The sequence below is a fragment of the Rattus rattus genome, chromosome 6 (genome assembly GCF_011064425.1).
Source record: "Rattus rattus isolate New Zealand chromosome 6, Rrattus_CSIRO_v1, whole genome shotgun sequence".
Lineage (NCBI taxonomy): Eukaryota > Metazoa > Chordata > Mammalia > Rodentia > Muridae > Rattus > Rattus rattus.
The window spans coordinates 9,029,689-9,057,315 of record NC_046159.1 but is presented as its reverse complement, the minus strand read 5'-3'; the positions used below and the strand labels follow the sequence as shown (position 1 = coordinate 9,057,315).

At 43.5% G+C, this 27,627-nt stretch overlaps 1 protein-coding gene across 6 annotated transcripts in view; it reads left to right on the top strand.

Annotated features, from left to right (window-relative positions):
• Plekha5 (pleckstrin homology domain containing A5) overlaps nucleotides 1–27,627 on the top strand; it is a 179,960-nt gene that overhangs the window by 77,453 nt on the left and 74,880 nt on the right. For all 6 annotated transcript variants that reach the window (XR_004388254.1, XR_004388253.1, XM_032905496.1 and 3 more), the window contains exons 4-6: nucleotides 25,027–25,110; nucleotides 26,130–26,250; nucleotides 26,757–26,861. Coding sequence is in view for 4 of the 6 variants with exons in the window: in XM_032905496.1 (XP_032761387.1) it covers nucleotides 25,027–25,110; nucleotides 26,130–26,250; nucleotides 26,757–26,861 (310 nt within the window). In the remaining 2 variants the exon portion in view is untranslated. The remainder of the gene's footprint in view (nucleotides 1–25,026; nucleotides 25,111–26,129; nucleotides 26,251–26,756; nucleotides 26,862–27,627) is intronic.

Sequence of the window (27,627 nt, the reverse complement as noted above, 5' to 3'; positions counted from 1 at the left end):
CATACATAGAAACTTAGTCACTGTTTGGGTGTTTAGCATGTCCCTAGCATGAACAGTAGCCGCGATGTGGCCTTGGGCACTGGCAGCCCGGAGTCGCTCATTTGTGAGCTCTACAGGGGCCCTTTGAGTACTTCTGTTCTCATACCCACCAGAAGCTCAAAGCATTTTCATATCTGAAACAGTATCTGCATGGCCTCTGAAGAGCACATCATGGCACCATACAAAGAGTCCACTCTCATTTCTTGAGTTTCTTCTAAGATTTAGCAGCCACTGGCTCTTGAGACAGCTCAGCAAGTAAGGGCACTGCCCACAGAGCCTGGTGACCTGAGCTCAGTCTCTCAAGTCCACATAAAGAGGAGAAAACCAATTCCAGAATTATCCTCTAACCTCCACATACATGTCATGGCATACACATGTGCACGCACACACACACAAACACATATTTTTAAATAAATAAAATAAAATAAAATCGGGACCATTATAAAGAAATCTCAAGGGGCTGGGGATTTAGCTCAGTGGTGAGCGCTTACCTAGGAAGCGCAAGGCCCTGGGTTCGATCCCCAGCTCAAAAAAAAACCAAAAAAAAAAAAAAAAATCTCAAGTCTAGCCAAGGCTACATAGTAAAGCCCTGTCACAAATACTACTACTACTACTACTACTACTACTACTACTACTACTAATACTAATACTACTACTAATACTAATACTACTAATACTACTAATACTAATACTAATACTACTATTAACAACAACAGCAACAACGTCTCATTTTTTAAGGAGTTTAAGCACCTGCTCTGGCTGGTAGAACTAGTGAGCACGCACACCTGCTGACACGCATACTGTAAGTTACTGAGTTTTGGCTTCCCAGCAAAATTGAGTCAAATGGTACTTTAACAATAATTCTTCAACTTAGAAACCAAGTATATCAGAAGAGTTGGTATACTGCTGATCTGGGTGCCTGTATTTGTGGAATGTTGTGCTCTTGTGTGGCCCCAGATGACCTCTAACATGCCAGGTTGGTGAGGCTGGCTTTGAACTCTTAACTCTCTAGCTTGTGCATCATAGGAACTAAGATTTTTAGCTGTAAGCCATCGTGTGTAGCTTGCACTTGTTTATATTTTTTTCTAGAACATATACAGCAAATTAACCATGGTGGCTTATATCTATAATTCCAGTACCCAGGACGGAAACAGAAGGATCACTCTGAATTTGAGATTAGCCTGGGTTGTATAGGGAGACTTACTTTAAAGTAGAAGCAAGAAACCAGTATGGTCACTGAAGTACAGCTAAAAGGACTAAAGATGTGCTTAGGTCTTCCCTGTTTCACAGTGGAAGGAAAGAGCAGTGCTTCCCGAGAGACAGCCTGTTATGTGTGTTTCTGAGGGTGTCAGTGGGGCAGTAGACAACTGTTGTACAGTGGTTTGCAGCAGATAGGCGGGCGTCCTAAGGTTTTTTTTCGCAGCCACGACTGCAGGGAAGCTGTGAGGACAGTGCTGTCCTACTGCGATACAGAAGGTGCTCGGGTCTGCAGGTAGTACAACCCTTCTGGTAGCTGTCTGATTGTGGTTTTGCTAGACAGGATTTCACTTTGTAGCCCAGGCTGGCCTTGACTGTGATCTTCCTGCCTTGGCTTCCTGAGTGCAGGGTTACAGGAGTGCACCCACAACTGGCTAAATTGTCAAGTGGCAAAATTGTGTTGAGGTAAATCCTAATCTATCCAACTATTGAACTCAGCCAGGGAGAGGCAGGCAGATCTCTGAATTCAAGGTCAGCCTGGTCTATGTTAGTTAAGTTCCAGGACAGCCAGAGCTATATAAAGACCACATTTCAAAAAATGAAAACAAACAAGAAAAAGCAATGGAATGGATTTCAGGCACAGCTTCTCAAAAAGGGACATGGCATCTTCCTGTCCAATTTATTCCCATTTGACCTGCCTTCTGCAGTCTGCTGCGACTGTCTACCTGCGCGGTTCCTTAGATACAACCTTTTAACCATGGGCTGAGGTGTTCCTCCAGTACCTTCACTTTCTCTCACTCCAAGATCTTCTCAGTGCTGTTACTGTAGCTGCCATGTTTCTGTCTTGAAGACATTTCACAATCATAGCAGCAAAATAACATACAGCAGTATTATCTAAATGAAGTAAATTCTGCAATTTGGTGTTGTTCTTCAGTCATGGTGATGCTGAATAGTTCAATTCTGTGTTACCACTGTGACTTTTGAACTTACTATACTCAGTAAGTGACAGGAGAGATCCGTGAGACCTTCTAGGCCCTGGCGTTCTGTGCTCAAGCTCTCCACGTGTGTGCCCAGGAGAGGATGACAGCTGAGAGAATATCGCACTCACTAGAGTAAGCGTGACAGAAGCAGTAGATAAGCTGGCTGTGTGGAGTATGTGTGGGCTCGGAGGGTTACTGTGTACACACAGGGTTTTGTGTATGCTGTGTGGAGAACCGGGTGTGAGGCCCAGCACAAGTGCTAACAAAGTGTACTTATGCTTATTAATACTGTTGCCGTCATCCAACCTATTGTGGGAGTTAAACCAGAGCATCTGTGTTGGTGGGGTATGGCTAAACCTGTGCACAGTGGGGCTGCAGATGCTCAGTATCTCCTGGCTGCTCTTCCAGGAGTCCTGAGTTCAATTCCCAGCACCTACCTGGCAGCTCACAACCGACTATAACTGTAACCCTTAGGATGTGATGCCCTCATCTGGTGTGCAGATGTATATACATGCAGACAAAGTGCCCATATAAATAAAATACATAAATAAGTCATTTTAAAAAATATACAGTGCATGAAGAAATTTAGAAAGTCTCAGTCAGAGACCCTTGGTCAGAGCTAAAGAGCATTTAGCAGAGTTCAAGAATGTAAAGATTTCCAGTTGTCAAAAGCTGTATAGATACCAAGAGAAGGAGAATCAGGCTGTCGGTGTGGTGGTCTGAGACCTGACTGGCCTCTAAGAGTGCAGTTCCAGTGGGGTGGTTGACATGAGCTCTGGAAGGGCTTGGCTGGGGAAAGACAGAAGAGCACTGCTTACTACATAACAAACGTCCCTCTACTCCTCCAGGACCAGCCAGACCAGCCCGAGCGCTGGCTTAGGGCCATGTGGCAGGAGGAAGAACTTGCTTTTCCAAGTTATCCTTGACTCCTCTTCCCCACCTCAGCTGCACTTGGCACATGTGGCGCGCGCACACACACACACACACACACACACACACACACACACACACACACACACACACACACACACACACACAGTACACGAGTGTTATTTTATAAAGAAAGCCATGGCTTACTCCAGTTTGGCGAGGTGGTAGCCATCCTGATGGACAGATGCTCTCTGAAGGCCCATCACCTACATTGTCAAGAGATCACTAGTCAGTCCCAGTTACTCTAGTACACCGAAATGGAAGACAATCTGCTTCCATGAATACCAAACTTGAGACTACAAAAGCATCCAGGAGAGCTAGAGAGATGACTTAGAGGTCAAGAGCACTGGCTACTCTATCGGAGGTCCTGAGTTCGGTTCCCAGCAACCACATGGGGCTCACCTGTAGTGAGAACTGGTGCCTTCCCCTGGCCTGTAGGTTAGCAGTGCAGTGCTGCCGCAGACACTGCCACACAGAAAGTGACAGGCTGCCAGGAGGTATCGCTTGAAATGTGTATTCCAGTGTCACATGATCAAACCAAATTATATTTGCCTAAACCCCAACCTGTGCAATTCAAAAAGTACGAGGTGCCAGCGTTTTTATTCAATATCTGTTTTTCTAATTTTTACTTATGTGTGTGGATATCTGTGTAAAGAATGCCACACGTGTGGAGATTGTCCGAGGCCAGAGGAGAGTGTGGCATCCTTTGGGATTGGAGGTCCAGGCAGCTGAGAGCACCCTGGTGTAGGTGAAAGGAGCTAAACTCGGGTCTGCTAGAACAGCAAGCCCCCTTAGCCACTGACTATCCATAGCACGAGTGGTAAGAACTGTAGTGGGGAGTGCTAAGCACCCCCAGAGATGTGTCTGATTCTCACCTAGGAAGAGAGCTTTACTTCTGTAAGACCCAATGGGAACAAGAAATAACATTCTCTTCACTACTTAAAAGTTCATGTTCTCAGTAATCATATCCAAAAATATTCTACAGTGGAAATAGCTCCATAAAGTGCACTATTTTTATTTTCTCTGAGAATGTGCTTCCAGATTGTCTGACTGATTCTGCCTTAGTCAGAAGGAGGGAACTTCAGTGACTTGTCTACTGTCCCTAAACAGAGACTGAACCCATAAGTTTGACATGCTAAGCAAGTGCTCTACCACTGAGTTAGCACCACAGCTCTCAACACTTTGTATCCAGGAAGCCCCAGTGCTGGAGACACAGTTAACTAAAGTGCCTGGAGATCCCCCAGGTCACCCCGTCATATGCGTCAGTTCCGCCTGCTTGCTTTTGTAGATCAAAACTTCCAGAGTTTCGATTTTACGGGGATACTGGGAATTGTGACGGGGTAGATGCTGGGATTGTGAACAGAGTTCACAGCAGAGAGTATCTGTCACTAACGTGGGGCTAGCCATGGAGGTGGAGAGACTGCTGGGGACAGAGAGTAGCAGAAGGTAGCATGGCATGGTGTCTGGTGCCCAGCATCATTTTCTGTTATTTACCACATCTTTAAGCTGCATGAGGAGAACTTGTCTTGAAACAGGTCAAAAAACAAAAGCCTCTGTCAAAGGAAGTACACTGAATTGGACCATTTCTAATATCTGTGTTAGTATATCTGTAATTTATGCTCCTCAGAGCCAGTGTTAACTGAAGTTGCTGCTTATATTAATACACCTTAGTCCTTTTACGTCTAAAATAAAAGTAATACTTTAGAAATATGTAGCTGATTTAGAGTTGAAGTTATAGGTGACTCCCAAGACTCACCGCCATTTTCAAATGTCTCATCTGATTAACACTGCTTGTCCTCTCTGGGGAGGTTTGTCACAGTCTGCCAGTCCCATCTGATCACATCTTTGTGATATTTTCTGTTGTGCAGAAGTTAAGATTTGGAATTCATACTCTTTTTGTTGTTTACTGTCACCATCACTGGACACATTGAACTGCTTTCCATTCTTCCTGATTCAAATGTGGCTTATTAATTATTTGCCATGGAACGTGACGGACCACCCTTGGTACCTGCCAGGCTGCTGTCCTCCAACCTTCTCCAGTGGGTCCTGATTTTAGTCTATATTTTTTTCCTCTCATTGGCTCTGAGTAACTGAGCTTCTTAGGCCCTGGGGTATAAATAATAATTACCTTTAGATAATTAATTCTCTACCTCTGCCAGTAACTGCTTTCTGGTAAATAGCTTCTGTGTAATTTAAACACAGAGTAATGTGTCCTTTAAGTGAAACACACGGATGGGCACTGTAGAGCTGCAGGAAACCCTTCTGTTTTCCTACTTCATTATCCTACATAATAGGTCATTTATCAAGATTAATTGTTGGTCCAAAATGGCTTATATATTATTTATCCAAAATAAATATAAATCAAAAGAACATTTTAATTCCTAGCTGAATGAGTTCCCCTTTAAAGCATCTTCAGAGACATCTTGTTCTGTTTTGTTTTTGAGCAGCTCCACCAAATAAATATGGCCGTGCCAGGTTCAGGGGAGCCCGGGCAGCTGTACTTGCCGGACGCCTTTCTTCACCTGACCGGCACCGTAACTTAAGCAGTAGGCAGCAAAGATGACCTCCGTGCCACTGCAGCTATTAACGCCTGGCCCTACTAAGAGTTCCTCAGTGACTGTTTAGAAAGTCCTTAGTGAGGGAGTATTTCATTCAGAAGCTAAGTAGTAATAAAGGCTGAGGCAAACGTGCCTCATTTTCTAGTGTTTGTTCTCCTACAGTCCTGAGGCAAACGGATTGCTTGAGCCCAGCCTGGGCTGTATTGATCCTGTTTTTAAAGCAAAACATAGTTTTCTTTCACACTCAATTCTTTGTGGTTGTGTTGCTGTTGTTGTTGACATAGTGTAGTGGTTTGTTTTGAGTTGGCTTTTTAAGGCATCCTAGACTAAGCTAGAGCTCACTGTCTCCTTCTGACTCAGGCTCACGGGTGTGAACCACCATGCCCTCTGTTAGCCATTAGGTCCCAGTGGAGTACTCCAGTGAGGTCACCCAGGTCATCCTGTTCTGCAGTAGATGAGACTGCCTCATGGGGGAAAAGGAAAGAGAAAACCTTCCTGAGGAAGTTATGATAAACTCGAGCCTCCAAGTAACTGGGAAGTCACGTAACGTCCCTTTCACAGACCCCTCTCTTGCGTGGGTAGCCAAGATTCACTCGCCATTATCCATCAGTATGTGTTTGCTTGCTTTGGTTATTGTTTTTTGTCCGTTTTTGGTTTGTTTGTTTGTTTGTTTGTTTGTTTTCGGTGTTGTGCATCAAATCATGGTCCTGCATATACTAGGCAAATGTTCTACATTCCCAACCTGTGATTTGGTTGAAACGGGGTCTTACTACTGACCTCAGCCTCACAGCCTGCCCGCCTTCCTAGCCTTCCAGATGCTGGGTTACAGAAATGCACTGCCACAGCCAGGTTGGCTCATTTTTGAACCTATACTTTTTAAATTTTTTACTTCTGTGCACCCACATGTGGGGGAGTGTGTGGTGTGTGTGTGGGAGGGGGGGTTTACACAAGACTAATGTATTTGATTGCACCAATCCCTTGGACCTGCTCATCCAGCCCCTCCTTTATCCTCTCTCTGCCATTTTTCCTTCTCAGCTTTCATGTGTTCTTTTAAACTCACTTCGTCCACTTAGCACTGTGTGCTTTTTATCAGGGACCACATCCAAAGGAAATGGATCCTCCTCCCCCAACAGCCTCAGTCCCACTAGCTGCAGGGCTGGGATGGGCTCCACCTTCCCACTAGCTGCAGGGCTGGGATGGGCTCCACCTTCCCATTAGCTGCAGGGCTGGGATGGGCTCCACCAGCCTCTTTCCACCCATGCTCCATCTTGTTGTGCACGTAGAGTTGGGGCTCAGGTTCCGCTCTTTTTACTCATCCTTATAGAATCCAAGGTCAAATCTGATTCTTATATTTTACTAAATTTATCCCACTTTCTCATAGCCAATTTACATGTTTTCTTTCTTTTTCAGTTTTGTAATGTTCCCACACGTCCTAAAAATATGCTTCCTTTACAGAAAGAAAGGAAAACATTATCATCTGTAAATATTAAACAAATGACAAATCGATTATTAGCCAATGAAATTAAATCTCAACCCAGATGACTTTGACTTTCTTAACTCTGGACAGCAAAATACATGCAGCATTTCTAACAGAGACTTTTCTCCTGTCATCAGTGAAAGAAAAACCATGTTGGCTAAGTAATGTTTACCAACAAGGAAAAGCGTACACATGAGTGTGAGCACGTGGGAGTGTGTCCACAGGAGTGTGAGCACGTGGGAGTGTGTCCACAGGAGTGTGAGCACGTGGGAGTGTGTCCACAGGAGTGTGAGCACGTGGGAGTGTGTCCACAGGAGTGTGAGCACGTGGGAGTGTGTCCACAGGAGTGTGAGCACGTGGGAGTGTGTCCACAGGAGTGTGAGCACGTGGGAGTGTGTACACAGGAGTGTGAGCATGTGGGAGTGTGTAAATGAGATGTGAAAATAGCAGACAGTTTACCTTCGGTTCCAGAAACGAGCCCAGAGGTCAGTAAGCTAAGGCAGATGCCTCGTGTTCTAGATAAGTGGGCAGCCAAAAGAAATGTGTAGTTTCCTTGTCCTTAGTTTTAGAGAAAGTGGGAGGCTGAAGAGATGGCAACGCGGTCACCAGCACGCGCTCACAGACGACCCAAGTTTGGTTCCAGCACCCGTGTGCAGCTCATGATCCCCTGTAACCTCCGCTCTAGGATGTCGACCTCAGCTAGCAGCGTGGGTAAAGTCTAAGAAGATAGTATTTGAACAGGACTTGGAAATGTAAGTTGGTGAGGCGCACAGCTTATAAACTAGTTGAATTAGTTGAAACATACCTCATGCAAAAAGCAGAACTTAGAAAGAACTGAAAGAAGAAATAGAGGATTTTTAGTCTTAAGTCAGAGTCTTATTGACCAGCCTTAGAAAAAGGTCAGCTTGCTCACTAATGACCTGAGAACTGGATATTCTCAAATTCAGAGCTTTTGAGTCCTCTTAGTAATAAGCCAGTATGTTTTAGTAGCCACTACTCCCTACGGAGGGAGATTCTAGTGGGATAAAGGTCTTTCTCTTCATAATTGGTTTCTTCCTAAGCAGGTGTTTATGGACTAATTAAATCATTCATCTATTCCAATTACTTATTACTTATTTGCTGTTTCATGAGATTTTTATCTCTAAAAGAACAGCAGCTTGAAACACAAAACATTTTTAAATATTTCCTGGATAATAAATGGAAACTCACTCCACCCCCATTCTTGATTTATTTACCTTTTTTAAATCACAGTGTCCACATCCTGGGAGCTGAGCTCGCAGGCATGGACCACAAAGTCAAGCCCATTCTAAATCGAGTGTTTTCTCATCAGAAAGGTTTGTGGTAAATGACAGAGGAGATGAACTCCTTAACCAGCCAATGAGCACCTCACCATAGTGTGAGGTGCTGGAAGGAAAGACTAGAAGCTGTGCCTCTTTCCCATTACGAGAGCCTCTGCTTTGAATATTAATTATGAATAAATTGACCGCAGGGTGGAATTGGGTTTCAGATTGAGGTATTTGGAAATAAATCTCTTTTGCAGAATGGATGTTGAAGATCTAGATAGGTCAAAAAAGTCAAGGGCAGGGGTGGCATTTTCAAGATTACATACCACTGAGAAGTGAAATAATATGTAGGACTGAAAAATGACAGCGGACACTGGGCCTTAGGGTATCTCCCAGGCGGGCCTTACATGTGCTGAGTGAAACAGTACTGGGGTAAACTCTTCAGAGAACCTCGTGGAACTCGAGTTTTTGGTTTTGTATTGTATCATATCTATCTTATCTGTCTATCTGTCTATTTGATACATATTGTGTTTTAACTGGATGTATATATCATCCGTTTATAGTGTATGTCCCTGGTACCCACACTGACCAAAAGCAGTTCAATCCTCTGGATCTGTGGTTACAAATGGTTGTGCAATGTGGATGGTGGGAATTAAACCCTGGTCCTCTGCTAGGGCAGCTTGTGCTCTTAACCCCTGAGCCGAGGCCGACCCTTCTCTTTGGTTTTTAGAAATGCTTGTTTTCATTTATGAGTATAAACCCGCTCTGGTTCTTCCTCCTCCCCTGGGATTAGATTCATGTCGATTACATTCATGTCACAAGGCCTACGTGGCAATGGCCTTTACCAACTGAGGCGTCTCACTGGCTTTGCTTCTTTCTTAACGAGGCATGGCTCCTGCCATAGGCCTTAGAGACAAATAAAAAGAAAATTGGGATTGGTTGAGATTTAGGATTCCCCACCGATTTGATGTTGATTGGCTCCAGCAGAGTGCTGGGATGTGTGTCCCCACAGCTTTTCTCGGCTCTCCTGACCGTGTGATCAGTGCGAACATTGGAGACCAGCTCCATAGGATTGTACCAGGCACATGAGAATCGCCTTACTGTTAGTCATATTTTTCTTTAAGTAAATAGTTTGTCTGCTATTGGGGAGTTTTTGTGGGTGTGGAGTTTAGATTTTTTTCGCTGACGAGTGTGTGCTCTCAGCACAGCTACGCCTAAACGATTTTAGTGGTCCTTTCACTTTGGTAAGCAGTTCCCACATATCCCCAGGCCGACAGCCATTTCCTCCTCTGGGCTCTCAAATTGGGCTATGTTTTAATGATGGGTTTACAGCCTGCTTTCTCCTATTAAACTGTGGGTTGGGCCTGCGATGACCTTGAGAGGAGGCCTCTTATCTTACTTTCCCCTGTATTCCCATGGCCCACCACACTAAACAGTGAATAAGCTGGTGCAGGGCCGAGAGAGACTTCACAGGTGAACTCCAGGAACTTCATAGACCAAATGCTTGGCTGACTTGTCACTCCTTAATATCCCCAGTCATTCATTGACTCTTTGAACAGATCTCTTTAGCTTCATTTTATTGTTTTCTTGGAGCAGTCCTATGTGGGGCCCTGAACTGCTGTGTTATACTACAAACACTGTGCTAGGTTTTCTTTTTATTTTAAAAGTCCTGCTTTCATAAGGGATGACATGTAAACCAGATACGCTAGAATAATAGAAAAGTTGCTTTTTAGTACATTGTTTTGTTGATCTGAGTGACTGATGTTGTTGTTTGTTTCCAGGTTTATACTTGTTTGATTGCCTCCTTTAAACAGGAGAGGATGTCATGGTTTTAATATTCATGTATTTGAGCCCAGGTCACTAAGTGTTGGCATTATTTTGGAAAGCCCTAGAAGCTTTAGAAGGTGGCCCCTGGAAGGCTACCCTTGGCCCCTGTACCCTGTGTGTTGTTTCCTCTGCTTCCTGGTCTGCTAGGGTGTGGTCAGCCTCTAATACACAGTCCTTCTTGACGAAGTGAGCTACTTGGGCATGATGTCCCTGACATGACGTCCCTGACATGATGAAATGCAAATAACTGAAAATAAGTCTTTCCTCCATTAAGTCGGTTTGTTAGATATTATGCCTAAGCCATGCAAAAATAACTGGTCGAAAAAATTGGGACCAGGGGACTAAAGTCACTGTAACTAAACCTGACAGCATGATTGTTAGGTTTTGAGAACTGGTGTATGAGAAGAGTATGGAAGGGTTTGAAGGCAGACTAGAGCCCCCCCAAAATGCATTAAGCAGAGCTAAGTGGGCCATTCTGATAGGAGTTTGGAAAACTAGAACCCTATAGAGAGGCACAGTAAAGACTGTTCTGTGAGGTTTCAAAGGGAACAATGACTCTATTAGAGTTGGACTGGAAACCATTCATGTTATAGTCTAGAAAAGAATCTGTCTCTAGTTTATGCATGTCTGAAACCTTGAGAGAGTATAAATTGAAAAGTGATGTAGTGTTCAGGTTATGCTGTGCTGGTGTTAGCTGCTTTTAACCAAGTTTGTAGTGAGAATTAGGAGCTTTTTAAAAGCAGAACGAAAATACATGGGGAAACATACAATTTGGCCGGGAAAAGTAGCTTCTTTAAATTTGTGGGCAAAGAAATCATTAAAGAAAAGCCAAACAATTTATACAAGAATGTTAAAATTGCCTTGGAAATTTCAGGAATAGAGAAGTCCCCATTCTTGGTACCAAACTGTATATTAATCTAGGTTTTCTAGAAGATCAGAGCTAATAGAAAAAGTGTGTGGAGGGGGAGAGTGTGTGGTACATGGAGATTTATTAGCATGGCTAACGCAATAGAAGGCCAGCAACTGTGTGATGGCTCTGTGCACACTGGAGAGTCCCTGGTGCTGGGTCCACATGGAAAGGCTGGCACTGCTGGGGCCTGATGTATATAGATGATGGCCACAGTGACCTTGTACTCAGGAAGAAGGGAGCTTTCCACATGTAAATTTCCACCTACATTCATGCTGAACCTCCCTTCCATCCCCCTTTCCCACATGCCAGTCCTCTTTAGAAATGCCCTCTAAATGCTCAGGCTTGTACTCTGTTCCTAGACATCTAGCAGTCACCAAGAGCCTCACTGTATGGCTTCAGCTAACCTTTCCTCACAGTCCTCTGGTCTTGGCACTCCTAGGTGTTGGGGCAGACACGTGTCATCCCATTGGTCTCAGTGAGTTTTCAGAAAGGCTCTTTGTCACAGAGCTGTCCTGATGAGCAAATCTTCATTAGGTAATGGGAAGTCTAATTGCTTTGAGAGGTAACGAGCCTAATACCTGGGCAGCAGTGGCCCATGCCTTTAATCCCAGCACTCTTGGAGGGCGAGGCAGGTGGATCTCTCAGTTTGAGAACAGCCTGATCTACGGAGGGAGGATACAGAGAAACCCTGTCTCGAAAAACAAAACCAAACAAACAAAAAGCCTTTTGTAGTTTAGCAATCTCATTTTAAGTATTTAAAAGGGATTCTCCTTTGCCTTTGGAATTGTGAGAGAAGTTTTATTGATTTCTTTTTGATGTTCCTGAGAGTAGGATTGTTTTCTTTATTAGTATAAAAATGTAAGTTGAATATAATTGAAATTAGGAAAGTCTTAACCTAAAAAAGGGATGGAGGACTCTGAGCCATATTACAGCCTTCTGGTTTGAGCACACTGTTGGCCTGCTTTCTTATAGTGCAGACTACATAATGAAGCAATTTTGTCCTCTGGTTTTAATTTTTGCTAAGACAGTTTCATAGAGAAGGAATGTTTTAGCACCCATTAGGTTGTGTGTTAGATTTGGTGTAAGACAGTTCCAATTAACATATTTGAAAAGTATTACGCCATTAGCATTCTAACAAGTTATTTACAGCATGTTTAGTAAAGTGACTTGCCCATTTTTATATAAATTACTGTTTTGTGAAAGAGGCATGAACTATAGAAGAAATACAGTCAGCCATTAAACGAGTCAGCTTTTGATTATGTGGCTTTATGTGACTTTCATGGATCTCACAATAAGCCCATAGGAGAATATTATTAGATTTGTTTCCATAAGAGAAGGCTGAGGCTAGATGACCTATCTGTGATCAGAGAGCTGCTGAGAAGGCACTGAACTTGAAAAATGCAGCATCCAACTCCAGGGCTGGTGTGCTGTGACCACTAATTAGGCTGGACTCCTTCCTGCAGGCCACATGTTCACAGACAGACAGTGTGGCAGCACAGGACGTGACCTCGGTTATGTTTGCAAGAAGAAAATGATTGTCAGTGTTCAGCCTGGGCCAGGATAGGGGGAAGAAGAAATGGGGTAGAGGACAGTATAAATCTAAAGCCCAGTCCTTCCTCCCACCCCCAACTCTTCCACAAGACTCCCCCAGCTCCATCCAGGGTTTGGCTGTGGGTCTCTGCGTCTGTTTAGGTCAGCTGCTGGGCGGAGCCTCTCAGAGTACTCTTACACTAGGCTCCTGTCGGCAAGCATAGCAGAGCATCATTAATAGTGGCAGGGATTGGTGCTTGCCCATGGGATGGATCTCAAGTTGGACCAGTCATTGGTTGGCCACCCCTCAACCTCTGCTCCATCTTTGTCCCTGCACTTCTTGTAGACACATTTGGGTCAAAGGCTTTGTGGGTGGGTTGGTGTTCTTATCCTTCTACTGGGAGCCCTGCCTGGCTATAGGAGGTGGCTGCTGCAGGCTCCATATCCCCCACTGCTAGGTGTTTCGGCTACAACCATCCTCCTCAGACTTTCTGGAGCCTTCTCTAGGTCTTTGGCATGTCCTGCTGATTCTGTTTTACTCTCTTAGCCCTCCCTACACCTGATTTTCCCCACCCCCTTCTCCTTTCTCACCCAGTTCCTTCCCTCTGTCTACCTCTGATGACAATTTTATTTCTAATACCCTCCCTAGGGCCTTCCTTGTTAGTTAGCTTCTTTGGTCTGTGGAATATAGGGTGGGTCCTGTACATAAGTAAGTACTTACCATGCATGCCCGTTTTTCAGTCTGGGTCACCTCACTCAGGTTAATATTTTCTAGTTCCTGAGGAACCCAGAGGGGATAGGAACTCCACAAGAAGACCAACAGAGTTAAATAACCTGGACTCTTGGGGCTCCCAGAGACTGAACCACCAACCAAAGAGCACACATGGGCTAGACCTAGCACCCCCTCTCCCACACATGTGCAGTAGGTACGCAGATTGGTCTTCTTCCTCAAGAACTGCGCTTACCCTAGTCCATTCCCTGCCTGTGCATCCTATGCCCCTAACTTGACTGGCCTCAGTGGGAGAGGATGTTCCTAGTCCTGCAGTGACTTGAGGTGCCATGGTGGGTTGGTACCTAGGGGACCTTCTCAGAAGAGAAGGGGAAGAGGGGAGGACTGTGTGACGGGGAATTGGAAGGAGAGGGGAGGTTGCGGTCAGTGTTGCCTGTGCCTGCCCTTGGGGATTGGAGTTGAGGTGGTGCAGAGTCAATGGCACAGACTCCAGGAGCAGAGGGGAGACAGCAATGCTGCAGCTCTCTGAGCACTGTGCAGGCTCCTCAACACCTCCACCCACGCCCCAAGACAGCACCTCTTAAACAGCAGCTCCCGATTGGCTGGCATCCTCTGTGCCAACAATCTGGGTCTCCCAGGCAGTCCTCAATCAGGTCCTCCTGCAGGAGATGCTTTTGCAGCTTCCGGGCTCCAGTGTTTACATAGAGTTAGCCCCAAAATAATTCCTGGAAAAAGAGAATTAGAGTAGAAAAAAAAAAAGAAAGAAAGAAAGAAAGAAAGAAAGAAAGAAAGAAAGAAAGAAAGAAAGAACAAAATAAAGAGAAAAATTAAAACTATACACACTCTTTGAGATCCAGTCTATATCTAGGCATTATCCTAGGTAGCTAAATACAGAAAAAAGCACTAAGACAGCCAATACCCTGTTTTGGGTTGGGTGGGTTTTATTTTATTTTATTTTTGCTTGTTTATAGTAAGAAATTGAAAATGAGCATCTATTAAGGTTAGCTAACTGATAGAATGTCATCAAAGAATGAAAGTTGGGAGTGCCAGTGCTGTTGTAAGACAGCAGTCACTGGTAGCGTCCTGTGAATCCCCACCTATGCACGGGGACTTTGTCTTCTGACCACTAGTGTAACAGTAATGGTGCCTGGGCAGGGCTGCCTCACAGGCTTTAGCAGCAGTCACTAGGGAGGCCCACGTGAGTTCATAAGGTACCTGACACAGGCAGTTACTCTGAGCAGATATCATTGTTTCTGGGTGGTGAAAATCCAGGAATTTGTTGAAATTTTGAAACAATAAGTAGTGATGTTGGAAACAGCAGAGTGGGTGGGAACATTTCCAGTGGAGTATCTTTTTAGTTGGTGTGGTATATAAAGCTGGAAAATGTCCAATTAGAGAACTTCTTTTAAATTTCTCACTAAGCATTTTCTTCAAAGCTATCTGTAATCATAAACCTTGATATTTTATTTTACCCTATCTTCTATGTCAAATTTAAAGAAATTGAAGTCAGGGTTTTGTTTTTTGTTTTGGCTAGAAAGCAAGCTTAATCATAACACATTCTTCCTGGAGAAACTGCTTTAATTTGCGGCTGCAATGACAGGCTAGAGTGACGTCAGTGTAGTGTCAGACTTCAGAGTGGCAGGCCAGCCCGAAAGCCACAGTGCATTTCCTTAGTGTTGGTCCTCACGGGACTCATCCTCACCCGGAGCTGCTCTGAGACAAAGGAGTGGCATCTTCCACCCCAGGTCCTCTGTGCCCGTAGCTGAGTCTTGAAGGATGTGGTGTGGCGGAGACGGTGAGTGAGTCTCCTTCCTGCTGCCTTGTGCTCAGCAGGAGGACAGGACAGGACAGGACAGGACAGGACAGGACAGGACAGGACAGGAGAGGCCGAGCAGCAAGCCCTCTGCTGCCCTAGAGCCACGCTTTGGGTGTCATAAATAGTTCTCACTACTACAGTCACGGAGATGTGTCTGACTTTCAGATGGCTTGAACATTTTAAGACATCAGTGTTGGGAAACCTTCCTCTTAGCTTGTCCTGAACTTCCAGCTGCGTAAATATGTTGTAGACATGCATTACTTTAAAGCCAAGAATTGTTATTTTTAAAAATCTGTTTATCTTAATTTTCTAATTTACTCAAATGAAAAGTTGAATACTCCCCCTACTCAGAATTAGATGAATAATTCCCAGATGTTCTTGTAAAAAAAAAATATAGACAATATTATTGCGTAATGTCTTAAATTTTTAATGTAGTTTAAGTTGATGAACAGTTAATTAAAATTGTCTTTGTTGGGGTTGGGGATTTAGCTCAGTGATAGAGCGCTTGCCTAGCAAGCGCAAGGCCCTGGGTTCGGACCCCAGCTCCGAAAAAAAGAAAAAAAAAACTGTCTTTGTTTCTCTGATCCGGGGCTATTTCTGTGTTGTGATTCATTTCTGTGTTGCGATTCAAAGTAGGAATCCTTGCTAACCTAAACTTTCAGAACAAAATACTAGCGGAAAATTTTATACTAGAGGCAGTCTTTTTTCCCATCAAAAGAAATTTTAGAAACATATATTTTTACTGGCAATGCCAATTCATGTTTCTGTGAATTATAACACATAGATTGATTTAGTTTGAAAGCATTGATATAAGAAAACTGTGTTGCGTAAACCTCCTTTTGTTTTTCGAACACGCTTTTACTTACAGATTCTTGGCTGTCATATAGGTGTGTTCTGTTTATGGTGTACATATTGGAGCTCCTGCAGCCCTGTCCTATCGGTATTTACAGCAGCGTGCTTTTCATGAAGGTTCAGTAGCAGTTTGATTTCAGCTTAAGAATAGATGTTTTATAGGAGGAAACAGCAATAATTCTTAATAAATAATGTCTTGCTTCAATTTTATATGACAAATAAGTGATTTATTGTATATATTTTATATGAATGTTTTATGTTGATACCAAATTTAAGGACTAGATTGCTGCCTTAGCAGTATAGTATATTTTACCACATATTTGGAAGCATAGAGAAAGGGTTTCAAGTTCATTTTGTTTAACTTGACATCCGTATGAGTCACGTTTTTCCCCTGAACTTACTGAATTTTCAGCTTCCATCTAAGATTCTGCCCAAAGCTAGAAAGTTCAGTAAGTGCTGTATATGGAAAAGTCGTGAATATTTTCTATTCCCTTTAAAAATTTATCATGAATGTGCTTAAAATATTTTAAGATGTTTTAAAAGGCTGCATTTTAAACCTAAGTATGCCTTGGAGCAGATGAGGCACACAGCTGAGACAAAGATGGGTTTGAGGTACTATGACATCAGAGGTCATTATGACATCAGAGGTCATTGGCTGCTGGCAAAGTTCAAGTGAGAAGAGACTGCTCTAACTTCTGTTTGAATGCACAGGCAGTTAACTCTGACAGAAAGACGGTAAGCATAGCTGTAGGGATAGGACTTAAAATGGGCCTCAAAGTTTCCTTGGCTCTAAAGCAATGGAAGACTTTAGTGTGGTAAGCTCAGATGACTGTCTCAGCCCTTTTCAGCTTAAACGATGTATTTTGTTCTCTTGTGATGAGCAAAACAAAACACTGGGCAAATTAGCATTTCGGCATACGTGCATAACTAAAGTTACTACACAAGTGAAGTGAGAGAGGAGAGATTCCATCTTCCGGACATTCAGAGCTGCGCACTCCCTGAGAGCCGTCTGAGGGTCGGTGCACTCAGACGCCAGCCCTGTTTCAAGCCCCCGACCTGGGCCTGCACATCTGCCCACGTGGCCAGTCGTTGCACTGTCTATCTGCTAAAGGAAGGGGCTCTTGTGGGGTGGGTTTTTATCCCACTCTTGCCCCAGTGCCACGTGGCAGCAATTACTTGTTGATTAAGCTGAACAGGAAGTGCGTGGGTAAATCTCTGTCTGCTGCCATATTCGCCTACAGTAGTTACTCCTCCTGGCTATTTACTTGTATGAGGCTGTGTGGCCAGTGCTCATTGAAGGAGTAAAAAGCATTTTCTGTGCAAAGAACGACACATTCTTTTTAAAGGAAATTTATCCTGTTTCACATGGATGTTATTTGACCTAATTCTCATGAAATAATTGTTTCAATACAGCTTGTGTAATTTCTAAAAATAAGTAAATACAGTGGAGAGAAGAGGTAAATTAAGAAGCTGGAGAGTTGGCTCTGGTTAAGAGCACCAGCTGCTCTTCCAGAGGACCCCACACTGGTTATCAGCATCTGCATGGTGTCTCAAACCATCTGTAACCCCAGCTCCACCTCCTCGGCTGCTCTCCCCAGGCACTGCATGCGCCTGGTACACTTAGGACAGAACACTCTCGCGCGTTGGCATTTCCTGTTAGAATTGGATTATGCACTTAGTCAGTCTGACTCTTAAAACCCGTGCTTCGCGTGCAGCAGGGCAGTTGGGCCACTTCAAACCGTGTTAACTCACATGTCTGAAGTGAGAGTGTAAGAACTAGGCACTGAACTAGGCTTTTCCTGGCTTCCTGTTTGCTTCCTTCCCATTGGTACAGGTTTTTTTTTCTTTTTTTTTTTCGGGGCAGTTAATGTCTATTTAGTCTATGTTACTACAGAATATTACTAATTAGCATTCTTGAGGGGGTGGTAGAGTTATCTGAATTCATGAAATTATCGGTTATATATTTTTAATGTCACATTATTACTTTAAAATGACAAATGGAATATTTTTGCATGTTTCCAGTTGAGGTTTTGAGTTTTGTTTTATAAATTCCCACCTATCCTGGGACTTTAGTGACAATTATTTTTTACAAGTTCCATTGCCATTTTTCAAAGTATCTTTTAAACCACTGTAATGTATCCTGTAATCATTTTTATTTTGCTACGTGGCTTCATATATGCTCTTTGCACTCTAGATCGTTCAACAATAAATTCTAAGCATAAGCCATATTATTAGTGTTCCTTGTTCATTAAATTGTAGTTGCCTGTGTCATTTTATTTCATATTAAAGATGGTGACAGTAGCCAAAAATCTTCTAAAGCAAGGAAGTACCCAGTTATATTTGTTTTTAGTAACTAATTCTTCTAGCACATTTAATTCTATCACTATTTGGTAAGGACTATGTCACACTCATTAGTATGCCTAGATGCCACCAAACACTTTATCCTTACAGAAGGGTAGAGCTTGTGTGTTTTGTTGTTTTTCTTTGCTGTACATTTTACAGTTGTACAGTATGAAGAATGGATAGGAGACAGTGGGGTAGATTAAGGTGATGTCCAAAATGTCTAGGGATCAGATAAAATGTGGTATATAACAGATACACAACTGTATATGGTATTTTTCAAGTTTTTATTTAAGAAGTAGGTAAACTCCTCTGAGTGTAGCACTCCAGTGGGTGTAGTTCCGTGGTCGGATTGTCCTATGAAAGTATAGACCCTGACCCCTTCCCGCCCCTGAGGGAGCCCTGGAGGATGCCCAGCGTCACTCAGCACAGCTGTGGCTGAGATCTTCTAGGCTGGCTGTTCTCCTGCGCTCTGCCCACTACCGAGATAACATGGCCTAGTACTTTACACTTGAGTTTGTATGACCATCTTAAATTCATGTTTCTGTCTTAACCACACAGTGCTTCTTTTCACTAAAATGAACATCCTAAGTCAGATTTATCCAAGTTGCCTGCAGGCCAAAAGATATGTTAAAATTATTTTAGTCTTTTCTGTCTTTGATTTACCAAGTGGTCTGAGATGTAACCCTGTCGTGACACCAGGGAGAATGTGACAGGAACATTTTGTCTTTAACTAGCTTGGTGCTAATTGATTTATTCTTGAGTTACTTCAGAATTATTTAGGATCTATTCTAAGAGTTTATTTCTATAGGTGTATGTAATGCATGTGCTATTTTTATTGTTAAAGGTTTTGTCAAAGGACAGTTTATACAACCTCTGGTGTGTGTGCTCCCCCGCTTTGCAGTGTTGTGGTTCTGGTCCAAAAGGAGCTTCCAGCTTCCACTTGGCTGATCGAAGTATGCTCGAGGTTTCCCACCCAGCTTCTGGCCCCACTGAGGTGCTTAGGCCGAGCCGATTTTCAGTTCCTGCTGCTGTGATGCATGCCACAGAGTTGGTGGCACTTGTAGTCCGTGGTACCTGTGATAGGGGAATGTGACATAAGGTTTCTAATTCTGCTGTGGTGTTAATTTTTATTGGAACAGCTGACTATAAGGCGGAGGGGGAATGATTACAGAGCTTTAGAGCATACATAGCAAGATAGAAAGGCATTGAGTTTAAATGAAATTGGGATTGGAGGTTTCATGACAGCTTTGTGTGGAAGTGGTATTGGTGAGGCAGAGAGCAGAGGAACCCCTAGCCAGGCTGCATGTGCCCTGCCCCGCACTCCCTGCCACTGCTATTCTTGAGAAGAACTTCTGAGCAAATTGTGCTACCTGTTCTGGGTGCCATTGCACCAGATGGTGAGGACAAAACCAGAACTGTCACTGACTGGTGAGTCAGGAAGGAGACTGGAGAGAGCATAGCTGTTTGCCGGAAGGCAGCCTGTCCTGGGGAGGACCTTTGTCCCTCCCTGCCCTGGTGAAAGCAGTGTTTAGCCACTCCAGAGGGATTGCTCTATGAGTGCTGTCAGGCCCAGTCCCTCGTGCAGCAGACAGCTGGCTCTGTGGCTCCTACTGTTGCTGTGAGAGCTGGCACTAGTGATGTCTGCGCGTGCTGCCATGGGAAGAGCAAAATAGTCTTCACACGCGTGCTCTCCCTTTTCTCCCAAGACACCCCAGGCGATCTGTTTCCTAAGTGGGGAGAGAAGGGTGAAGAGGAGTTAAGTCCTACGGAGAATCCTCATGGTAGGTACTGGGTCCCTGAGGTTAAGCAGGATGTCTGGAAGCATTTAGGGCTGAGTTGCAAGTGGCATTTAGAACCGAATGTGGGGACAGGAAATGTGTACTTCTCATGTTCTTAAACAATTACGTCTTTGAGTTGCTAACCCTAGGCTTGTTTTCCCACATAACCAAGGCCTAAGAAGTGGGTTTCTCTCAAGAAAATCTGGGTGCTTCTGGCTTTCTTCTTTTTTGTTCCTAAAATATTGAGTTTAATTGTAGGCCCAGTTTCGTATACCAGTGTATTTTTAGTTTGTAAATAAGTTGTTGAAATAGTTATTATGGCAGCCAGATTTCAAAATAATATTTTCCTCCTGTTTATTAAAATGAGAATAAATAGCTTACTATATAAAGCATTAGTGAATTTTCCATTTAATAATAATAGAAACAGTATTTTGAGTCAGTATAGAAACCATCAACTTAACAACTAACAGGCATGTTTTTAAAAGCTAATTAGATTTGATTGTCAATGATGGTGGCTACTGAATGACTTCTATGGACAAAAATCTCTCCAACATCACATCAAGCCAGAAAATGTACCTGCCTTGTGGTGTCTTGTGGTGTCTTGTGTTACAGCCCTGAGCTGTAACTACAGTGGAAAAGCACATGAGCGCTGGAGCTCTTTCAGTTGGGCGCGCGTGTGCACAAAGTGCATTGCAAGCTCACCTTCAAGCTGCTGCTACAGGTTTCTGACCTACTTGAGAAGCACAGCAGCTTCCGGGGCTCCTACAGGCCCTCTGCCTCCTGCTCACAGGTATGTGGTGACTTGTGGATCGGGCCCCTGTAGAAGTCCAAGGCACATGCTGGCCTTGTTACTGGGGCTTTGAGAAGAGCTAGCAAGCAGGCTTCAGCTGCCAAGCCTCACTGTGCAATCTGTTTTGCTTACTCTAAATCAGATCCATTTCTCTTTGCCTTGAGAGGACTCATGGGCCATGTGGGCTTAGATCTGAACTTAATAACAGAAACACAATCTTTTGGACAGTTTTCTAAAAACACATACTTTTTTTTTTTTTTTTAACTTTTTTCGTAGTGGGTATATTTCCAGCTGTGTTGCCAGTTACAGAAAACCCTGCCCGACAAGCTTGCTTTGCTTGGGTGTAGTACTCCAAAAGATTACATTAGCTGTTAGGGTAACATATTAGTAGTGGTTTCACTGTCTGCTTCTTAATGGAAAGATGAATTCACTTTCTATTAGTCACTGAAGTTAGTTTGTATACTGAATGTCCCTCGGAGGCCCACATGTTGGTCCCTAGACTAAGAGGCACTGGAACTTTTGAGAGGTGGGCCTCTCTAAAGGTGATTATGCCGTGGACAACATGCTCACACTCAGGGCCCCTCAGGGTCCCTGCAGCCAGGGGCATAGCGCTTGCTCACCACCACTGCTCTCACTCACCGTGACGTCCTGCCTGGAAGGCTCCAAGTAATGGAACAGTTTGTTAACTGAATCACCAAAGTAAACACTTTCTCTTATTAATTCACAACCTCAGAAAGTTTGTTTCAGTTACAGAAATGAAATGAATATATCATGATTTTTTTTCTAAATTACAGCAAAAGCAAATGTTTCTACAGAACACAGTTGCAGTGCTAAGAATAGCCAGAATTGTAGTTATTGGCCAAAATGTTACATTTTTGAGACTATGCAGAAAACCTCAAGAAATCTTAGTGTTCAGATTAAATCATCGTCCTGGCCTTCCCTAACCTTCCTGGAGGAAAAAAGCAGGGATGGCTCCTCCCCCTTCCGTGTAAAACACGCAGTGTTTATGCTCCGATAGCATGGGGGTTGTCTTTACACCACACGGAAAGCTGCCGTGTCAGAAAAGCAGGATGTTTCTTAGCCCTTCCTTCAAGATGCTACAGTATAGTCTCGTGTATTTATTTTCTTCCCTATGGTTATAGATAAGGTCATGAGTTGACTGTGTAGTTAGTCCGTGTTGGCTTATAACATGACTGTTACATTTGCCTTTGTGAGGTAGGCGTGGACTTGGACTGTGACTGACAGGACTGTGGAGGAGGAGAGCTGTGGCGTATCAGCTAACCAGAAAGTAAAGGCCAAGGAAAGTGCACTCTGAACTTAGTCTGTGTGCACGATGCCAGGACACTGTGGCTATCTGCACCCAAGTAAACCGGGCAAGATCAACAACAACAAAGATGGAGTCATGGGAGTGGAACCTCGGACTTGATGCAGGCTAGACAAGCACTCCGCCCATCACTCAGACTCCTGTCCCATAAAATTTTCTCTTAATATGGGACATAGTCATTCGCCATAAGTTTATGTATCTGTTATTCTTGGTTGATTTTTACACTCTAAAGATCAATACAATGTGGGCGTTACCGCATAGCAGGATTTATAACAATGGTTTCCATTCATTAGTGGGCTAAAGCATGAGGTTATTCAATTATTCTGGCTTGTATCATTTTAGAGACCAGAAATTTGGGGCCTGAGAAATGTCTCAGTGGGTTGAGGCACCTGCTACTGGCCTAAGAACCTAAATTCAGTACCTGGAACCTCATGGCAGAAGGGAAGAATCAGTTCCCACCAGTTGCCTTCTGACCATATGCACGGACACATACACAATAAATTTAAAAAGAAAAAAGAAAAAGAAAGAAAAGAAACTAGAAATTCAACTTGTCATTAACAGAAAACAATTTCTTATTTCATCCCATAATTTTATTAGAGTTTATATTTGAAGCGATTATTTTTGTACGTTGTTTATCATGTAGGTATGTGGTACTTCATAGGTATGTTTGTATCATTCTTTGTGTCTAGAGAAATGCAGGAGAGTAAATGATGCTTCCCACTCAGTGGAACTCTGGGCTGTCGTGGTGCAGAGCAGGCTTCCCTCCCTCGGCACTGGGGCCTTTTCGGAGGTACTTTGATGTGGACCGCTCTTCTGCACATTATAAACATGAACATATTGTAGGCTCCGTCATTCCAGTGGCACTCAGTAACGCTTCTAGCTGTCACATTCCGATGTCTTCTGGTGGACACACACACAGGACATGGACATCCCCTCTAGAAACACGTGGCTTTCCTCCCTTGCTGCTGGGAATTTCAAGACAACAGGGAGCTCATTCATTCCCTGACTGTAGGAATGTTTTGTTTCAAGACCTGAATTTTATCCTCTTTTGGAAGAATTCTCTTAGAAACACAAATTTACATTTAAACAACATAGAAAAGTCTAACCTCTTTGCTTTCTGTTTTCATGCATGAAGACCAGCAGATCCCTTGACAAGTTTTCTTTTCTTTCGTTTTGTGACTGGTGCCTACGGTTTAAGCCCAGAGCCTCAGACATGCTAAGCGTGTGCTCCACCACTGAATTTCAGCAGCAGCCCAGAATTTAAATGTGCTGAGGCTGAGGAAATGGCTGGGGGCGCTAAGAGCATCTGTTCTGCATGCCGGAGGGCCTGAGTTCCCAGAGCACACATACAAATGCTGGGTGTGGCTGAGCATGCCTATGACCCCAACTCTAAGAGGCAGAGAAAGACCCGCCAGCCCAGCCTAAGCAGCAAGCTTCTAGTTCAGACAGCCTGTCTCAGAGTAAACCGTAGAGTGCAGAAGAGCAAGAAGTCACTAGACGTACAACATGCATACACATGGCCTGTACAGTGTCACACTTGCGTGTGTAACAAAGGGGGAAGGGTGGAAATCAGGCAGTGACAAGCCCAGAGGGAGAAGAGGGATTAGAAGCAAACACAGCTTTACTTGGTGGCAGAGGAGTAACGGTGTAATCTCCGGAGCGGGAGGTGCGGTGGCACACGTTAGTAATGCAGAGCGTGCCATGGCAGGATTCTTTAGTAATGCAGAGGACGCCATGACAGGATTCTTGCCTTGAAAGGGAACTACAGTTTGAGGAAGTGGGCATCTTGGGAAGGGCCTCAGCCTAGGAATCATTGGCAAGTGTGGGTGTGTTTCGTAATAGCTACTGAACTAAAAGCAACTGGGATGTAGCATTGGAGATGTAGGAAGATGTATGTTTTGTCGGTTTAGGTGGCTGAGTCTGCTAGATGCAGTTTTCTACCTTTGTAGTGTTTTTCCAGATTAAAAAAGAACGTGTAAGCAAAAATAGATTTGTGCTGTGCTCAGTTTATTCTCTAATGTATGAGCCTCTGTAGAAGACATTGCCAAACACACATTGTAGCAAAACTGAGGATATTTTTGGTCTGGAAGTAAAATCCAGACCAGAGCAAACCTGATGAACTATGGGAAAGAATGGCAAATATGTGTGAGCATTAGGTTTGCAGAGGAGCAGGAGGAAAAGGTAAGAAACATTGTCCTCTCTGCCTGCCCATCTTTTATTAGGATGCACATGTATGAAACTGCTAAAAGAGAATTTAATTTAAATATGCACTTACTTACCTTTATGGGACTTTAGTGTGCCAGTATCCCTGTGCTGTTTAGCATGTCTCCTATGTATGACTTAGCGTTTACTCTCTGAAATGTGCCTGAATTAGGCCCAAGTTAAAGAAGGCTGGTAAATGAGGTTTGTGTCTCCCCTGTAAAATACTAGGTGTAGTAGAAACAGGTCTGGTAGACTGGACTTTGTCTATGAAATATTGAGGAGACAGCTGAAGTTTGAGACGGAATGAAGGGCTAGGCTTCATGGTATAGAAGCCGCACGTAACATGGATTTGTTCAGTGACTCTGATGTCAGAATTTTAAAGTAGGTGCCTCGCTGCTAGAATATTAGAAACCATATATGATTATAGAAGTATCTATACAGAATTTGTTTTTTCTTTCAGCCACAATGAAAGGAAAGTAACCTGCAAGCATCCAGTCACAGGACAGCCATCCCAGGACAACTGTATCTTTGTTGTGAATGACCAGTAAGTCGTTTCATGGAGTGCCTGTGCTCAAAGCGGGGTTACACAGGATTACTGTAACCCATGTCTAACGCAGTGCAGTTAAACAGTGTTATCTGGACATTTGTGGTCACATAGAACAGTGTCAGCTCTTTACCACTAAGAGAAACATGATCTGATTCTTTTCCTTAGGAATGTAATTTTAGAATCTGTTTCACAAGAATTTAAATTCTGGCTCTCAGCTCTAGAGCTCAGGATGTCAGGCTAAAAAAAAAATATGCACACTGTGTTCTCAACTGAACCAAGCCACCCACTTCCTTGACCTTCAGTTAGGGCTTCGATGATTGACCATCGCTGTACATATTCATTTGTTTGTTTGCTGCCGCTGCCCTCTATTTCTGGAACTCGGTGTGTGTGCGCATGTGAGTGTGTGTGTGAGAGAGAGTGTGTGTGTGAGAGTGTGTGTGAGAGTGTGTGAGAGTGTGTGTGTGAGAGAGTGTGTGTGTGAGAGAGTGTGTGTGTGAGAGAGTGTGTGTGTGAGAGTGTGTGTGTGTGTGTGTGTGTACGAGTGTGTGTGTGTGTGAGAGAGAGTGTGTATTGTGAGAGAGAAGGGGAGAGTGTGTGTGTGTGAGAGTGTGTGTGTGTGAGAGAGTATGTGTTGTGAGAGAGAGGGAGAGAGAGAGAGAGAGAGAGAGTGTGTGTGTGTGTGTGTGTGTGTGTGTGTTTAGATACATGCATATTCAGGTGGACAGAATTGAGCTCAGTGCCTTGTGACTGGCATCACCTTGTTCAAATCTTTGTAACTGATTTTTTTTTAGTTTGTCAAAATTGCAATATCTATAATAATGCCCATTTCAATATGATGCTCAGTTATGTTAGGCTAGAAATAGAACTGTTGGATTTATTTAAAGTGGGGATAGCATTTAAGTATTACTTTATGGTCAAATTATGTAAAAGAAGGCCATCTTTACAGCCTAGGGAGGCTTCTCTCTGAAGCCGTTCCCAAGAGCTGCAGCAGGCTGTAGCATTGGTGTGTTTTTCAGGACTGTTGCAACCATGACATCTGAAGAAAAGAAGGAGCGACCCATAAGTATGATAAATGAAGCTTCCAATTACAACATGGCTTCAGATTATACTGTGCATCCTATGAGCCCCGTGGGCAGGGTAAGTGCTTCTGCTTATTCTTAATTAGTTCTAAGTACTACTTTATATCTATTGCTAATACTCTTTATAGACTGAAATTGGGATTAGAGAATAATAATTACATTTTATTGTATAAGCAGGTAGGTCTTCCCTGCATGGTACTAATTATATTGGCAGTAACTGACAAGAAAGAATAGCTTCAAATATAAATTAATAAAAATTTAATGACCTACATTTCTTTTAGATTTTGAGATAAGATATTCAGTAATTTTGTAAACATTAAGGATGTTTGTATGAGGAAATGGGTATTCTGTTGAGTCAACTAAAATTTTAGATGGAAAATTAATATAGTGGCCTAGAAATCATATTTCTTTGTGAAGAGTTCTTATATATGAAATAAGGCAGCAAAACTGGAATTATAATTTTTCCTGCAAGTAATAGAGAAATCTGGAAAAGATGAAAATTGTAAAAACGGAGACAGTGTTAAGGCTGCAGCTCTTAATAGTTCTGTCCTCTTTCCTGTTTAGACATCACGGGCCTCCAAAAAGGTTCATAATTTTGGGAAAAGGTCCAATTCAATTAAAAGGAACCCTAATGCCCCTGTGGTCAGGCGCGGCTGGCTGTATAAGCAGGTAGGTCTTCTCTGTTCTCAGATGCCTGGTAAGATGGGGTAAAGTCCTCCTGTCTGGGGAGTTGATAACTATGAATTTTTAGGAACTAGGATTATTTAGAAAGCAATAACTGAGAGGACACCCAGCACCCAATCTGTCTCTGCCTTTTCTCTCACTTCTCCCAGGCAGTCACACCACTTACCCAGATGCTCACATGTCTCAGTAGAGTGCCCAGAATCTGCGCTGACCCCATGTTCACTGAATTTAAAGCACTTTAAACCAGTCTCAGTAGCCCACGCCTGGAGGCAGAAGCGAAAGAACCAAGTTCCAGGCCACCCTGGGTTCAACTCCAAACACCGGCAATACTATCTGATTACAGCGGTGGCTTAGTGGCCGTGCAGTCACTGTCTGATTACAGCGATGGCTTAGTGGCCATGCAGAGTCACTGCTTTATAGTCAGTAGACTTTTTTGTGGACCTAATAACATTCATTCATTGAAACATATGGTTATTCAGGTGTGGTGGCACATGTCTTTAACCCTACACTCAGGAGGCAGAGGCAGGTGGATCTCTGTGAGTTCAGAGCCAGCCTGGTCTACAGAGCGAGTCCTAGGACAGCCAGGACTACACAGAGAGAAACCCCATCTCCAAAAAACAAAAAACAACCAACAAAAAAACCCCTCATAGTAAATTTGCTATGATACTTCAGCATCCAGAGATGCTGTTCACCTGGTCTCGGACAGCTAACATCATGTGTTAGAGGAGAGCTGTCCTAAAGGTCATGCTCA